The 18283-nt window shown below is 36.1% G+C and overlaps 2 protein-coding genes across 4 annotated transcripts in view; both read left to right on the top strand.

Annotated features, from left to right (window-relative positions):
* Positions 1-5385: 5385 nt before the first annotated feature.
* On the top strand, positions 5386-7616 carry LOC131805041 (protein fuzzy homolog). The gene is given in 4 exon segments (XM_059128274.1): positions 5386-5526; positions 5587-5740; positions 6726-7062; positions 7064-7616. Coding segments are annotated over 4 exon segments (657 nt in total). The 5' UTR covers positions 5386-5448; the 3' UTR covers positions 7152-7616.
* A 6489-nt stretch (positions 7617-14105) lies between these two features.
* LOC101894303 (protein fuzzy homolog) overlaps positions 14106-18283 on the top strand; it is a 134865-nt gene continuing 130687 nt past the window's right edge. Inside the window, exons 1-3 of one of the 3 annotated variants that reach the window (XM_059128272.1) lie at positions 14106-14130; positions 14186-14299; positions 14365-14931. In XM_059128272.1, the coding sequence (XP_058984255.1) occupies positions 14222-14299; positions 14365-14931 (645 nt within the window). In that variant the 5' untranslated portion in view covers positions 14106-14130; positions 14186-14221. Of the gene's footprint in view, positions 14131-14163; positions 14300-14364; positions 14932-18283 lie in introns of those variants that run through there. The other 2 variants (XM_059128273.1, XM_059128270.1) reach the window with 2 other exon arrangements.

Raw genomic sequence — 18283 nt, 5'->3', positions numbered from 1 at the left:
GTCGACACAGCTGCTTGGACAATGAACTGTCAAACAAATTTTGGAATTGAAAATGTTGAATGAAAAATTATTTAAATTTGTAAAAATTGTTGTAAAGCGCGAATTATAATAGCCTCCGAATGACGTAGTATAAGAAAGTATATAAAAATCTACTAATATTTGAAACACCCATTTAAATTTTTTTGACATATCAATGCCATATCATATTTTGGTAATAGGGTTGCAGTGTTGCCAGTATTTTCTGTCTCTCGTCCCCAAAATCAAAAAAAAGACGTTTTCCCCAAATCTCCTCAAATTTGATTCAATTTCCTCAAAGAAATCCTCAAGCATTTAACAAAAATCGAACAGAGTAAATTTATTTGAAAAAATATTTGTACATGGAATTCAATTCATAGACTTGTTTATCTTGCATATTATACATGTAAAATAAAAATAAAAAATAAAAAAATAAAATAAATAAAAATAGAAAATGACGAATAAATAGCACATTTTAATCTCATAAACTAGAGTTTTCAAAGTTACAATGCAACCACGTCAAAAACTTCAAATTCCAAATCGTCAGCATTTTCTGTCTCATTTGGTTTGTATAAATTCTTATAATTAAAAAAGTTTAACATTTCTTTGGTAGGCTCAACATTTTTGCAGCAAATGGAATTATTTGAAAATTGAGTATTTATTATCAAAAGAGCTGTTACATGTGGTTTTTATTTTAATTTAAAAAATCGTTGCCAACTGGTGTATAATATAAACCCGAGAAATACAACTCTAATGTAGGGCTCGTAGCATGGTAGAAGAATATAGGTAGATGCAACAACGCTTGGGAACACTAATATGTCTAAACGTTTAAAGTGTTTTGTCAAAAATATGTAGATATTTATATGTTTTCTTATGCAATGCAAATTGGATTTTTACAAATTTCAATATTTTTTTTATTTAAGATTTTCAATTCCAAAATCGGTTTGACAGTTCATTGTCCCAGCAGCTGTGTCGATGCGACTACATGTATTCTTCTACCATGGCTCGTAGGTACAATAAAGGTAATTTGATTAATTAGGAAAATTGCCATATAAAAGGCATAACAATGGAAAATTGAGGCAGTTTTGTTTAGTGTATTAACAAAGAAGATATTTTATTTGCGAATTAAAATATACATAAAAAATGTCCCAAAAATTAAATTAAAATAATTTAAGGACAATTTGTTTTTGTGTTTAATTTACACTTGTGTTTTATTGTTGTGTGAATGCAACGCCAACAACACCAACCGTTAAAACCATCTCTGACCCAAGCCAAGTAAACTGTAACGGCAGCAAATTTAGACCTGTCTCATGTGTCCGTCCAGCACCAACCACCATTGAAGTATCCATTGTGCCTAAGTCCGTGATGTCCAAAAATCTGGAATAATAAAACCAGTATAAGTAAATGCTGACAAGGTAACAATATTTAAAAGAAAAAATATCTACTTACCGGCCTTGAGCAACATTCTTTCGGAGGATCTAGGCCCAGAGCCTGAGTGCTAACTAACATCTAACAAGTTAAAAAGTAGTAAGTTCGGCCGGGCCGAACTTTGAATACCCTCCACCATTTGAAACGAATTTGGAGATAAAATCCTTACAAATATTGTTAACATTTTAAAAATACCGAATATAGCCGTTATATGGGTGTCTATACGACGTGGACCTACATGGGCAATGTTTGTCATAAGTCATTACCATATTCAAATTCGAAACTTGAAATAAACGGTGAATAATGTAGCAAAAACCATTCTGCCATAGGCTGTAGCATTCATTACGAACTTCAAATACGCGTTTCAAACAATTTCGGTGGGTATTGTACCTAAACTCGTCAAAAAACCGAATATAGGGAGGTACTGGTATGTGGGGCTTAGACGAAGACCTGGGCCTGCATACACAATTTTCTGTCACAGACTGTACTTCCCATTACGAACTCTAAATACGTAATTTGAAACAATTCCGGTGAATAATGACGCTTAAGTCATCAAAATACCGAATATAGGGAGGTACCGTTATAAGGGGGCTATACGAAGACGTGGACCTGCACAGACAGTTTTCTCTCTTAGGCTGTAGTATCCATTTCGAACTTCGAATTCCAAATTTGAAACAAATCCGGTTAATAATGTCGCTAAAATCATCAAAATACCGAATATCGGGAGGTACCGTTATATGGGGGCTATGAGAAAACCTACATGCCCCATTTACTAACTTAACCTGCCTATTGGAAAAATAAACATGTGTGCAAAATTTTAGCCTTCTATCTCAATTCGTTCGAAAGATAGCGTGATTACAACAGACAGTCAGAACGACATGGCTAAATCGACTTAAAATTTTACGCTGATCAAGAATATATATACTTTGTTGGGTCTGACATGAGTATTTCGAGGAGTTACAAAGGGAATGACAAAGTTAATATACCCTCCATAGTATGGTGGAGGGTATAAAAAGGAGAAATACAAATGAAAGATTAGTTTATATGTTAAAAAAAAAAACTTAAAATATAACACCGAACTCATAAATTAGGAATTGATCTGCTAAAACATTTATTTGTTAGTTTAAGTATATGTTAGTAGTTAGTGATTAGTATATAAGATTTTATTTGTGATTGTAAAAGTTTTTAACGCTAGATAGAATGCGACAAGTGTAGGGTTACCCCAGAAAATCCTATTAGAAATTAGTTTATTGTGGGACCAAATGTTAATGTTCCCTAGAACCACATAAGAGAGCTCATTTAAGTGAGGAGATAATTTAGAAAAGCGGCCCGAGTTCACCAGAATCCAATAGGATAAGGTGGTAGCGCGAGGTATTGACTTATCGATGTGTCAGGTGTTAGAAATTAAAGGGCTGCAAATGTGACAATTTTCTCTATTTGATCAAACGCATAACAGTACATGACATCCAACCCAAATGCTCGATGTCTCGTCATGTCGGTCACACTCAAACCCATCGTCATAACATGTAATGACCAATAAAAGGAAATGTTGAATAGTGTGTCATACAAAAATGTTCTATCAAAAATCAACAACAAGTATGAAACAATTGCCAACGGAAAAGACACACACGTGATGAAGGCAAAGCGCAATCGCTACCTGCTTTTCCGATATGTTAAAAAATTAATTTTTTGTAATAAAGAATTTCTTGGCGAAAACTAATATATTAAAGGTACTTCTAGTTGGTCCACATATAATTTTCACATTTCGTGGTTATTGACGAAACAATCAAAAATGCTAATACTTATTAATAAACAATAATCCCCTGAAAATTTTTCCTATTTTGATTATAATGAAATTAATGTTGTAAATGTTTGCCTCCGATAGGGAGTTGTAAATGAGAATGAGTGCTACTGTAATTCACGTAACAACACTCTATACTTCCATTGTTCAATTCTGTGCATATTCTGTTATTGAATGAGAGTCAAATCTCTGCCCACAAACTTTAATTTTAAAAGAACACTATATGTAGATAGAAAATAGGCAAACAATATTTACCTCTAGTTTATGACCAAAATTTTATGATAATCACCAATAAATTGTTTTGATCAGTATATATTTCATTTTTTCTATTCACTTGTTGATATTTATGCATATTTTGTTATTGAAATCCAATTCATGCTTACGCGGAGTTTGTTACTTCAAAATTACAGCACACACAAAAACACACCCTTACCGTTGAAAGTAACACAAACACACTCTCTCAATTTAAGCACACGTACACAAATGACACACAATTTGACGATGACACGGTTCGATGTCATCGTTCACACCCTGCATTTATGGAGAACACCATGCAAATATTCGAGTCAGCCATGCCACGATCGAACCTTAGACAATGGCACACTTGAATCAAAATGGGGGATGTTGTTGGTTGTCATTGCTTATCAAATACATAGCGCATGATTGAGTAGACAAAGTTAGTGTGTCGAAAAAAGCATAATTCATACAATTCGTCTTGAGCAGGCCTTTAGTAAGCAACAGAGCTTCCAACAAATCACACTGCATTTTATTTCTAAGTTTGGTTTTCACTGAGTCCGTAACTGAAAAATTCGTTCTACACATGCATTGCTGGTTGCCACCTTCTATGTAAAACAATCATGCAATTTTTAGCACTTTCAATACAAATATCAATGTAACTGTTCTACAAATATACATTTTTTGACATCTCTGCAACCGAGTGTATGTGTCATGGTCGAAAAATACAGGTAGATGCATCAACGTTTGGGAACATTGATATGTCAAAAAACTTTAAATGTGTTTTCAAATATAAGTAGAATAATAAATGTTTTCTTATACCACGTTATTCGGAGGTCATTATAATTAGCGTTTTTCAACAATTTTTACAAATTTAAAAAATTTTTTATTCAACATTTTCAATTCCAAAATTGTTTTGACAGTTCATTGTCCCAGTAGCTGTGTCGATGCGTCTACCTATATTCTTCTACCATGGTATGTGTTATAGGCAAACACAGATTATGGTAAGAGATAACTAGATATAAATGTGTAACATAAATGTAATTATCAAAATAAGTAAGGTAGTTAGAATTTTTATTGAAAAAAACCTCACAAATTCCGCAATTTTGTAAAAAGATCCCGACTAAATCCTTAAGTCCCAACTTGAATTTTTCGTCCCCCAATTTAAAAAAATATCCCCTTTATGGGGAAAATTCCTCAATACTGGCAACACTGTTCGGATGTACAAATCAATTTTAGGTAACACTTTTAGGTGGGCCTTATCCATGGCCATATCATATGCAACTCTACGCTAAGTAATGCTAGGAACACAATTGGAGCGAACGACGAATTTTTTCGCGGCGTATGTTCGTCGTCAAAAATAAAACACATATGTGTATATGGAAGTGCACACAATCACGGCACCGGCGAAAATTTCGTCGGTCGCCGCGAACTCAATTAGCTTTATTTCTATTTCATACGCCGGCGACCGTCGAACAAAACAGTACAAGGTGGCCATACTTGTACGAATTTTATGTGTTTTACTAAATAAAGTTACTTTTTACTTTAAAATGTGTTATGGTCACTCTACTATCTGTTACTCGTATAAAAAAAAACATAATTAATTTGTTTATTTATTTGTGTACTTGCGCCTGAGTGAAGATGGATATCAGTGAATTTATAATAGAGAAGATGGACATAAGTGAAATTATAATAGAGAACGTAAAGAATTATGTGTTCTTGTATAATTCATTGTAGTCAACAAATGAGCAAAAAGTAAACAACTTCATCAGCTGTTTTATAATTTCGTCGGTATTGTGTTCCATACGACGAATTTTCGCGGCTCATTTTGTCGCCGCGTAGGGCGAAATTCGTCGTTCGCTCCAATTGTGTTCCTAGCATAATTTTGTTGACAATTTCTAAACTATCAACAATATAAACGTATAATCTTTTAGAGTCAATTAACTTTAGGTTGGGAAGTTTTTAATGAAATGTCCATTTACGTCATCTGCTTAACGACCAATGGGGGGTTGCCAATTCTTACTCGTAAAAAAGGAGATTGTGAAAATGTAAACAAGTTTTTGTGTGGTGTTCACCTTAAAAAATGATTTATTTATTTAAACTTTCAGCTACCATTCTCTACTATGGCTTCTTTAAATTGATTTCATATGTTCTTTAAATCATTAGGCATTCGTTTAAACAGGACGTACGCCGAGAACTGGAAATATATTTGGAAAGATTTTGACAACTCTATTACAATAATCATTTGCTCAGTAGCAGAGGGCTGCAACGAGTATGCAAAAATTCAAGCATACTCGGTTTCTTACATGATTTTTGTTGATGCAGTCGTTTAGCTTGATGCGAATGAAATGACCGTTTTCGCTTGGATCGAATCGAACTCTCAGTTTGAATCACTTCACTCACAATCAAACATGAGCGTTCGAGACGGTTTGATATGTTCAGCAACATGAGTTGATCGAACACATGAATGTAAATGAGCAATCACAACCGTGATTGTCTTCTTTGAATCGAGTTCGCTCAGCGTCATTGTTTATTCAACCATTTAAACAAGTTGGGACAGTTTATTTTGACTTTGTTAATATTTGAAATGGAAGAATATTGTGATAGTGCGACCGATTTTGTTGTAAGTAGAAACTACACAGGTGTAGGTAAACAAAAAGGTCAAAGTTTGTGAAAAATCTTGACCAATATTGTAAATTAAAACAAAAAATTTAAATATTTTTAGTTTTCTAAACACCAATGATGTGTTTCTTTATTAAAAAATTTAATTTTGTTTTTTTTTTTTCAAATAAGTTACTGAAGTCTAGCATACCAAAAACCCATATAAAATGAAAAATTGTATGCTTATTAAAAATAATTTGTACCAATCTTTTTAATGGGGACATCTTTTAGTTATGAAATCCTTAGTAAAATTACAATCATGATTTCGCTCAAATTCGAACATTTGCGTTTTAATCAAATCAAATCACTCACTTAACTAGGATAAATACAACCGATCAGACTCACCATAGATGATCGACCCGTTATGAACAATTCAACATAAGTTCGTAAACAAATAACTCATGTGAGCTGTTTGATTGCGATCACAAAACTTCGATCAATACATGTTTGATCACAATTTTTTCGTTTGGCTTGAGTAACTCGAATGAACATGTTGCATCTGACCGACTGATTGAGTTTGATTGTATTTCCACTGTGTGTGATCAAGCCTACTCAATCATACTCATTGCAGCCCTCTGCTCAGTAGGTATTGAGGACTACGTTCTTGATCTATTACCGGAAATAGTATATGCAGCGTTTAGTTTATTTATAAGCCGGGATGAAATGACACATCCTACATTTGCGGAGCGCTTAAAAAAAGAATCTAAGCACTATCTTCCGATATTAGATGCTATTTTAGAGGCCGGTATAAGTCAATTCCTTGGGTTCTCCAGTTGTCTTCTTTCCACTGACAATACACATATAGTGCAGCGTTTAAACAACGACTTCAGCTCTCAATGTGGTTCTTTATTCTGTTGTTTGCTTGTGGGACAACGAATAGCTGCAGGTACAGAGGGTTGGTGGGATTTAAATATCGTGGATAGGCGTGCAAACATCGTGTTCGCTGCAAAATGATATTGCAGTTTATTTGCCGAAGAAAAGTCCAAACGTAAGATATAACACTTTTACTTAAGTTAATCTGTCTGTTGAAAATGTTATCGGAAAGAATATTATAGATTAAGTTAATATACCAATCAGTTAGCTTTCCCTAAGTCATATTGTTCAGTTATAACCAACCAAATTGGAGATGTGTATTATGTTGATTTTGTGCGCTCTGCTCGGATAGGTATCAAAAAAAGATATTTGGAGACATGGATTGACCTACAATGTTAAATTAATTCTTTTTGTGGATAAATAACCAGTTAATCGTCTATTAGACCCGAATACAAGATATTCTAAGATATAAGTCATAAAAATCATGATATTAGCATTTTCTACTCTGATTTAATAATATATGTTACAGCTAACTATAGGACCTAAATTACTATTAGAAGATATTAAATTGTTTGAAAAAATATGCGGTGGGGAGCCAAAACAAATAGGATAATAAAGATGAAATAAAGAGTACAATATAATAAATTTGCGATATAATATTAAATTTCATGTTTAATACAAAATAACTTAAAATACTAGATAACACAGCTGATCGTAAAAAATATTAATGAGATCATACATACAATCAGTGTAATAGTAAAAATCCTGCTACATAGACGAAATCTCGGATTGTTGCAATAAGGAGCAGCAAAAATCAATGTCTCTTTTCGTCCTGAAACCATTGCGATTTGTAATTTCCGCTTAAACTTTGTCTCCATTTAAAATTTTGAAATTAAGTTCAGCCGCAAATTGAACTGAGTTTCGAAGCCGCAGTCTTACAGTGATCGTTAAGATATATACGACTAGAAACATCACTACCAGGACCATCCTTTATAAAATCACATACACGGGTTCTAAAGTATTGCTTCATAATGTCATCTCGAATACCCACATTATCTAGTTTGACTAAAATCCGCTTCCTATTGTGGATATAGCAGATATGATTGACATCACTTTTATTCAAACTGACTTTAAAGAAATCGGCAATTGATAAGCCACCAATAATGAAGTCAGCACGGTTTAAGCGACGATGAAGAATGTTATTCTCAGCTTCCAAAAGATTCATCTTGGACGATACTGACTCTCCAACATGGTTAATGCGGTCATTACATTGGCAATATCAGACTTGATTACAGACAGACCCGAACTCAGTTCAACCTTCATATTGTCAATGGCATCTTTAATGCCATTCAACTCGGTTTGATGAACACCAACAAAAGTATCAATCTGCCTCTTGAGATCTCGAATGTCGTCAACCACAACACTATTTCCCCGTACATTATTAAGGTTTTGGTCACATGCCGCACAAATAAATGAACTCACACCAATTGACTTCAGTGTTGAAAGATCTTGAGGTGAGAGTTTGGCACATGCTAAATGAATCCATTTGCAGCAAATTCTGCATTCAATGCTTCCACAGGTTTAAGGAATGCCTTTAGAATACAGTCCACATGTAACAATGTTTTTTAGTCTTATTTGCAGACATATCGGCAAGCAGCAACAGCAAAACAAATGCAGCAACAACAAGAACCAATGGCTCCAAAGCAAGGCAATAAAGTTTATTAAGATTTCACCGATATCAAAGAGTTCCCGAAAAAATTTAAATTTGTTTAAAGTCGAAAGTAACTTTTTGACTTATTACAAGCAAAGAAGAAGCAAAAAAAATAGTTGGAATCTTAATTATTTAGCTCACGATCAGCTGCGATTAAACCCCGCGTTTACTCAGACATGGGGTTGCGCACTCAGACACACAGACGTTTACACATCACACTCTGCAAAATTGCATGCAGGGCTCCACTTTCAATTAAAGTATTTTTCACAAATTTTATTGACAATTTCAATTCTTTATAAATGCAAATAAACAAAACTGTTCTTGTTGTGACAGTTTATATGGATTGTAAAGTAACCTCATTTCAAAATAGCATTCCCAGCTCTACATTTTCTGTAATTCACTTGTCAAATTTTAATGCATAAAAACAGTTCCAATCTCTGATATTGTGTGCATACAATGGATTTATGAATATTGATTTTGAAAATGAGATGTTGTCAACTGTATAAATTTGAACAAATGTTCAACATATCATCGCATTACTTTACCTTCTTAGTTCTACCATAACGATTTTTTTCAATTTTTGCCTATGGCCATATTTATTTGGATAATAAACTTACGTACTAACAGAAATGGCTTACAGTACTTAAGACTTAACTATGTATAGCTATTCGCTATCTACTACATAATACAAAGTAATTCGCTATGCTCCAGGCACTTAGCATCCATCAACATAAATGAACTAAAATAAACTGAAACTTAACATAAATGCCCCAAAAACAAAAATGGGCGAACTCTACTAAGTTATATAATATCTTAAAACTATGATTTAAAATCTAATACTACGAACTAAGAACTAATTCTACTATGTACAATATTTACAAATTTTATAATTGGCCTTGAAATAATTTCAAATTATTTTATTTTTTATTCACAACATATACAAACTGTGTATATGTTTTGACAGAATGAAGCACCAAAAGAAAAAATGTATTAAGGGGGTAGGTTTGTTCTACCTTATGTAATTGTTCCATGGGTAGATCCATGGTAGAAGAATACAGGTAGATGTATCAACGCTTGGGAACATTGATGTGTCAAAATTTACAATGTTTTTTTCAAATATAAGTAGATTTTTATATGATTTCTTATACGACCTAAATCGAAAGAAACTATAATATATGTTTTTCAAAATGATTTACAAATTTGAATGATTTTTCATTTAAATTGACGGATTGAATTGGCAGTTCATTGTCCCATCAGCTGTGTCGATGCGTCTACCTATATTCTTCTATCATGGGTAGATCCACAATAAAAAGGTAAGGTTGAGCTTCCAGCTGATCACATTTATTTAAGTGTGCCCGACTTCTGACAATTTTGTGTATGCATTTATTGGTTTAAAAAAAGAAAAATATTTTCAAAATCAATGATTGGAAGAAAGTAACATTGCAGCGTGCACAGGTAATAACCATTTTTGCCACGGAATTGAAAGATTTATCAAGTGGGATAATATTTTTGAAAGAAAATCCAGGCATTTCATTCAACTTTCACGCTTTTTAATCAATATTCGAAATGCGGAAAATGTTAATTAAATTGTTGCCGGTCAGAAACAAATGAACCGGATATGTTAAGCTCGGTACAGCGGTTAAAGAAATCAGCGTTGCCAACTTGTGTATAATATAAACCCGAGAAATACAAATCTAATGTTGGGCTCGTAGCATGGTAGAAGAATATAGGTAGATGCAACAACGCTTGGGAACATTAATATGTCAAAACGTTTAAAGTGTTTTGTCAAATATATGTAGATATTTATATGTTTTCTTATACAATGCAAATCGGATTTTTACAAATTTCAATATTTTTTCATTTAAGATTTCAATTCCAAAATCGGTTTGACAGTTCATTGTCCCAGCAGCTGTGTCGATGCGACTACCTGTATTCTTCTACCATGGCTCGTAGGTACATTAAAGGTAATTTGATTAATTAGGAAAACAAAGAAGACATTTTATTTGCGAATTAAAATATACTTAAAAAATGTCCCAAAAATTAAATTAAAATAATTTTAGGACAATTTGTTTTTGTGTTTAATTAACACTTGTGTTTTATTGTTGTGTGTGAATGCGTTTGTGCGAACAAATTAATGCAACGCCAACAACACCAACCGTTAAAACCATCTCTGACCCAAGCCAAGTAAACTGGAACGGCAGCAAATTTAGACCTGTCTCATGTGTCCGTCCAGCACCAACCACCATTGAAGTATCCATTGTGCCTAAGTCCGTGATGTCCAAAAACCTGGAATAATAAAACCAGTATAAGTATATGCTGACAAGGTAACAATATTTAAAAGAAAAAATATCTACTTACCGGCCTTGAGCAACATTCTTTCGGAGGATCTAGGCCCAGAGCCTGAGTGCTAACATCTAACAAGTTAAAAAGCAGTAAGTTCGGCCGGGCCGAACTTTGAATACCCTCAACCATTTGAAACGAATTTGGAGATAAAATCTTTAAAAATATTGTTAACGTTTTAAAAATACCGAATATAGCCGTTATATTGGTGTCTATACGACGTGGACCTACATGGGCAATGTTTGTCATAAGTCATTACCATATTCAAATTCGAAACTTGAAATATAGGGAGGTACTGGTATATGGGGCTTAGACGAAGACCTGGACCTGCATACACAATTTTCTATCACAGACTGTAGTTCCCATTACGAAATCTAAATACGTAATTTGAAACAATTCCGGTGAATAATGACGCTTAAGTCATCAAAATACCAAATATAGGGAGGTACCGTTATATGGGGGCTATACGAAGACGTGGACCTGCACAGACAGTTTTCTTTCTTAGGCTGTAGTATCCATTTCGAACTTCGAATTCCAAATTTGAAACAAATCCGGTTAATAATGTCGCTAAAATCATCAAAATACCGAATATCGGGATGTACCGTTATATGGGGGCTATGAGAAAACCTACATGCCCCATTTACTAACTTAACCTGCCTACTGGAAAAATAAACATGTGTGCAAAATTTTAGCCTTCTATCTCAATTCGTTCGAAAGATAGCGTGATTACAACAGACAGACAGAACGACATGGCTAAATCGACTTAAAATTTTACGCTGATCAAGAATATATATACTTTGTTGGGTCTAACAAAGGGAATGACAAAGTTAATATGCCCTCCATAGTATGGTGGAGGGTATAAAAAGGAGAAATACAAATGAAAGATTAGATTATATGTTAAAAAAAACTTAAAATATAACACCGAACTCATAAATTAGGAATTGATATGCTAAAACATTTATTTGTTAGTTTAAGTATATGTTAGTAGTTAGTGATTAGTATATAAGATTTTATTTGTGATTGTAAAAGTTTTTAACGCTAGATAGAACGCGACAAGTGTAGAGTTACCCCAGAAAATCCTATTAGAAATTAGTTTATTGTGGGACCAAATGTTAATGTTCCCTAGAACCACATAAGAGAGCTCATTTAAGTGAGGAGATAATTTAGAAAAGCGGCCCGAGTTCACCAGAATCCAATAGGATAAGGTGGTAGCGCGAGGTATTGACTTATCGATGTGTCAGGTGTTAGAAATTAAAGGGCTGCAAATGTGACAATTTTCTCTATTTGATCAAACGCATAACAGTACATGACATCCAACCCAAATGCTCGATGTCTCGTCATGTCGGTCACACTCAAATCCATCGTCATAACATGTAATGACCAATAAAAGGAAATGTTGAATAGTGTGTCATACAAAAATGTTCTATCAAAAATCAACAACAAGTATGAAACAATTGCCAACGGAAAAGACACACACGTGATGAAGGCAAAGCGCAATCGCTACCTGCTTTTCCGATATGTTAAAAAATTAATTTTTTGTAATAAAGAATTTCTTGGCGAAAACTAATATATTAAAGGTACTTCTAGTTGGTCCACATATAATTTTCACATTTCGTGGTTATTGACGAAACAATCAAAAATGCTAATACTTATTAATAAACAATAATCCCCTGAAAATTTTTCCTATTTTGATTATAATGAAATTAATGTTGTAAATGTTTGCCTCCGATAGGGAGGTGTAAATGAGAATGAGTGCTACTGTAATTCACGTAACAACACTCTATACTTCCATTGTTCAATTCTGTGCATATTCTGTTATTGAATGAGAGTCAAATCTCTGCCCACAAACTTTAATTTTAAAAGAACACTATATATAGATAGAAAATAGGCAAACAATATTTACCTCTATTTTATGACCAAAATTTTATGATAATCACCAATAAATTGTTTTGATCAGTATATATTTCATTTTTTCTATTCACTTGTTGATGTTTATGCATATTTTGTTATTGAAATCCAATTCATGCTTACGCGGAGTTTGTTACTTCAAAATTACAGCACACACAAAAACACACCCTTACCGTTGAAAGTAACACAAACACACTCTCTCAATTTAAGCACACGTACACAAATGACACACAATTTGACGATGACACGGTTCGATGTCATCGTTCACACCCTGCATTTATGGAGAACACCATGCAAATATTCGAGTCAACCATCCCACGATCGAACCTTGGTTGTCATTGCTTATCAAATACATAGCGCATGATTGAGTAGACAAAGTTAGTGTGTCGAAAAAAGCATAATTCATACAATTCGTCTTGAGCAGGCCTTTAGTAAGCAACAGAGCCTCCAACAAATCATACTGCATTTTATTTCTAAGTTTGGTTTTCACTGAGTCCGTAACTGAAAAATTCGTTCTACACATGCATTGCTAGTTTGTACCTTCTATGTAAAACAATCATGCAATTTTTAGCACTTTCAATACAAATATCAATGTAACTGTTCTACAAATATACATTTTTTGACATCTCTGCAACCGAGACTGTTTTTCCAAAGTGTATGTGTCATGGTAGAAAAATACAGGTAGATGCATCAACGTTTGGGAACATTGATATGTCAAAAAACTTTAAATGTGTTTTCAAATATAAGTAGATTCTTAAATGTTTTCTTATACCACGTTATTCGGAGGTCATTATAATTAGCGTTTTTCAACAATTTTTACAAATTTAAAAAATTTTTTATTCAACATTTTCAATTCCAAAATTGTTTTGACAGTTCATTGTCCCAGTAGCTGTGTCGATGCGTCAAACACAGGCAAACACAGATTATGGTAAGAGATAACTAGATATAAATGTGTAACATAAATGTAATTATCAAAATAAGTAAGGTAGTTAGAATTTTTATTGAAAAAAACCTCACAAATTCCGCAATTTTGTAAAAAGATCCCGACTAAATCCTTAAGTCCCAACTTGAATTTTTCGTCCCCCAATTTAAAAAAATATCCCCTTTATGGGGAGAATTCCTCAATACTGGCAACACTGTTCGGATGTACAAATCAATTTTAGGTAACACTTTTAGGTGGGCCTTATCCATGGCCATATCATATGCAACTCTACGCTAAGTAATTTTGTTGACAATTTCTAAACTATCAACAATATAAACGTATAATCTTTTAGAGTCAATTAACTTTAGGTTGGGAAGTTTTTAAAGAAATGTCCATTTACGTCATCTGCTTAACGACCAATGGGGGGTTGCCAATTCTTACTCGTAAAAAAGGAGATTGTGAAAATGTAAAGTAAACAAGTTTTTGTATGGTGTTCACCTTAAAAAATGATTTATTTATTTAAACTTTCAGCTACCATTCTCTACTATGGCTTCTTTAAATGGATTTCATATGTTCTTTAAATCATTAGGCATTCGATTAAACAGGACGTACGCCGAGAACTGGAAATATATTTGGAAAGATTTTGACAACTCTATTACAATAATAATTTGCTCAGTAGGTATTGAGGACTACGTTCTTGATCTATTACCGGAAATGGTATATGGAGCGTTTAGTTTATTTATAAGCCGGGATGAAATGACACATCCTACATTTGCAGAGCGCTTAAAAAAAGAATCCAAGCACTATCTTCCGATATTAGATGCTATTTTAGAGGCCGGTATAAGTCAATTCCTTGGGTTCTCCAGTTGTCTTCTTTCCACTGACAATACACATATAGTGCAGCGTTTAAACAACGACTTCAGCTCTCAATGTGGTTCTTTATTCTGTTGTTTGCTTGTGGGACAACGAATAGCTGCAGGTACAGAGGGTTGGTGGGATTTAAATATCGTGGATAGGCAATTGTTGCTGCTACTCTTGCAAACATCGTGTTCGCTGCAAAATGATATTGCAGTTTATTTGCCGAAGAAAAGTCCAAACGTAAGATATAACATTTTTACTTAAGTTAATCTGTCTGTTGAAAATGTTATCGGAAAGAATATTATAGATTAAGTTAATATACCAATCAGTTAGCTTTCCCTAAGTCATATTGTTCAGCTATAACCAACCAAATTGGAGATGTGTATTATGTTGATTTTGTGCGCTCTGCTCGGATAGGTATCAAAAAAAGATATTTGGAGACATGGATTGACCTGAAATGTTAAATTAATTCTTTTTGTGGAGAAATAACCGGTTAATCGTCTATTAGACCCGAATACAAGATATTCTAAGATATAAGTCATAGAAATCATGATATTAGGATTTTCTCCTCTGATTTGTGGCTAAATTAAAAGCTTTTAATAGTATCCGGCTTTCGGTCACGATTCGGATTCTCTCCTCTGCAGTATGTCCAACTACGCCACGGCGGCCGGTTCTATGTACCGGATTGACTCGGAGGCACATTTCTCCGACCAGGGGCCGCCAACCCAGCAAATACATGTTCGTGTTCGTCCATTTTTCTGATGTGGGAGCAACATTACCCGGAATGTTTGCTCTGTATTCTCTTGGTCCGAGCCGGGATCGAGACCAACCCCGGACCATGGTTCTGCTCCGTTTGTCGTAATCGCATCCACCACAGATCGGTTTCGGTGAGATGCAACGGATGCATGGAGTGGGTGCATTTCCGGAATTGTTCCGGCCTAAACCGGATACAGGAGTATAGCGATAGGGACTACATTGCTTCCTGCTGCGTCAATGTTATATGCCTAATATCAGTTCACTACTGGTAGGCAATAACCGTCTGGTGCTAGGGGATTTCAATGCCCATCATGAGTTATGGCATTCCGTTCCCCCACGTTATATGCCTAATATCAGTTCACTACTGGTAGGCAATAACCGTCCGGTACTAAGGGATTTCAATGCCCATCATGAGTTATGGCATTCCGTCCTAGGTTATGACCAGAGAGGCATGGCGCTGGCTGAGCAAATTGATAGCTCCATGTTTTGCACAGTGAATGAGGACGCGTCCACCAGAATAAGGGGATACTACCACAGTTCTCCGGACATATCCATCGTGTCCCCAGGTCTGACGAATGACGTAACTTGGCAATCAGTTATTTCTCTAGGCTCAGACCACGTCCCCATTATTATCGCCATCAACAGACCACCCGACTTCTGTTGAATCTGAACGCCGCACTCTTCTTAACCACGGGAAAGCCAATTGGCAAGAATTCAGAGAGTATACCAATCGCCCTTCAGAGAACTGCCCAACCCATCTGATGGTCAGGTAGCAGATAGGTGTTTCCGGGACATCATCAAAGCTGCAGCCGCTCGCTATATACCTGCTGGTCGAATAACTGAAATAAGACCAAATTTCCCAGCAGAGGCAGCGGGATTAGCAAACGAGCGAGATGAGCTTCGCCGTACTAACCCTATTAACCCCAGAGTCAGGGAACTTACTCTGGAGGTAAACAGGTTAGTAGGTGAGCATAAGCGGAAAAAGTGGTTAGAACATCTGAAGCATTGCAACATCGGTACCGGAACGAGTAAATTGTGGGCAACGGTTAAGTCGCTCTCGAACCCTGGGAAAAAGGACGATCGGACATCTGTCTCATTCAACGGCGTAGAAGTGACAGATCCGAAGAGGTGCGCGCGTTATTTTAACCGGCAGTTTGTAGAGCACCCCGAGAGTGACAGGGCGAAGAGAAGGAAGGTACTATCCCTTCCAGCCGAGGAGGTACCACCACAATTTACGTTGGCAGATGTTGCACAGGTCATCAGAAGCGCAAAGTCATCCAAAGCGCTTGGTCCTGACGGAATCTCAATGGTGATGTTGAAGCAACTGGATGAACCAGGAGTTGAGTATCTTACAAAGCTGTCGTTAGCCTAGTAGTTCCCGATGCCTGGAAAATGGGCAGGGTGGTCCCGCTACTGAAGCCAGGAAAGGATGCCAGCTAAAGTGATTCATACAGGCCGATATCGCTTTTGTCACCAGTAGCAAAGACGCTTGAGGCTTTACTCCTCCCCAGCATAAGAGAGTGTTTCCCAGTAGCCGATCATAAACACGGATTCCGAAAATTGCATAGCACAACAACAGCTTTACACGCCATTTCCACACATGTCAGCAGAGGTCTCAACCAGAACAGGCCGTGCGATAGAACAGTTATGGTGGCACTTGATTTATCAAAAGCCTTTGATACAGTCAATCATGCCACACTGTTCGAGAACATTGAGCGCACCACCCTCCGGCCAAGTTTGAAACGTTGGATAGTAAACTACATGTGTGGACGCCAGTCGTACGTGGAATTCAGAAACAAGAAGTCGAGTCACCGTAGTCATCCGTAGAGTTAAACAGGAAGTTCCCGAAGGTGGGGTGATATCTCCGGAACTGTTTAACCTTTACCTTTCTGACATTCCACGCCCTCCAGACGGCACAGAGACTATAACGTACGCAGATGATTGTACGCTCGTGGCGTCCGGAACCATTATTGATGACATTTGCGATCGGTTAAACGCTTACCTTGTTGGTCTTACCGCCTTTTTCACTGCGAGGAATATGAAGATATCCGCCACTAAGTCGACGGTCACACTTTTCACCACATGGACTGCGGAGATTGGGCTATCCTTGAATGTGCAGGTCGATGGTGCTATTATTCCGACCACCAACTACGCCAAGGTATTAGAGGTCACATTCGATAGCCTCTTTAAGTCGTCCGCGCATACCACAGCTATCTGCGACAAGATTAGAAGTAGGAACAAGGTCCTCAAGTCTCTGGCCGGCAGTACTTGGGGAGCTGATAAGGAAACCTTGTTGACCTTGTTGACTATGCGGCTCCGGTGTGGTCCGCCTACGTCATTGCTACGCAGTGGAAAAATGTTCAGTCCTGCCAGAATGCCGCCCTTAGAACCGCAACAGGGTGCCTTCTCATGACACCTGTCGATCACCTACATGAGGAGGCGAAGGTCTTACCGGTGCGACAGCATAACAAAATGCTGTCAATGCAATACCTGCTTGGGTGTTATAGACAAGGCCATCCAAATAACCATCTTGTGGATAGGCAAGAGAGCCTCTAGATCAGCAGGCCTATCAAGCGGGACTGAATAGTATTCACTCTAATGCGGTCTTAGAAGCCATTGAAGGATATAGAGTGAATACTGTGCTAGGAGACCATCCCCCTCCCGTCGCAGCTGAAGAACGAGAGCTGCCCCGACAAACCCGAGTAGTTTTGGCTCAATTACGATCCGGATGGTGCAGCCGCCTAAATTCCTACTGGGCCCGGATTAAAGGCGACGTGCAGAACATCTGTCCAGCATGTGGCACAGGCCCACATGACACGCTACACCTATTTCGCTG

This window comes from Musca domestica, unplaced genomic scaffold (genome assembly GCF_030504385.1).
Source record: "Musca domestica strain aabys unplaced genomic scaffold, Musca_domestica.polishedcontigs.V.1.1 5, whole genome shotgun sequence".
NCBI classification, from domain to species: Eukaryota; Metazoa; Arthropoda; class Insecta; order Diptera; family Muscidae; genus Musca; species Musca domestica.
The sequence above is the reverse complement of the archived record's forward strand: the minus strand, read 5'-3'. Positions and strand labels throughout refer to the sequence as shown.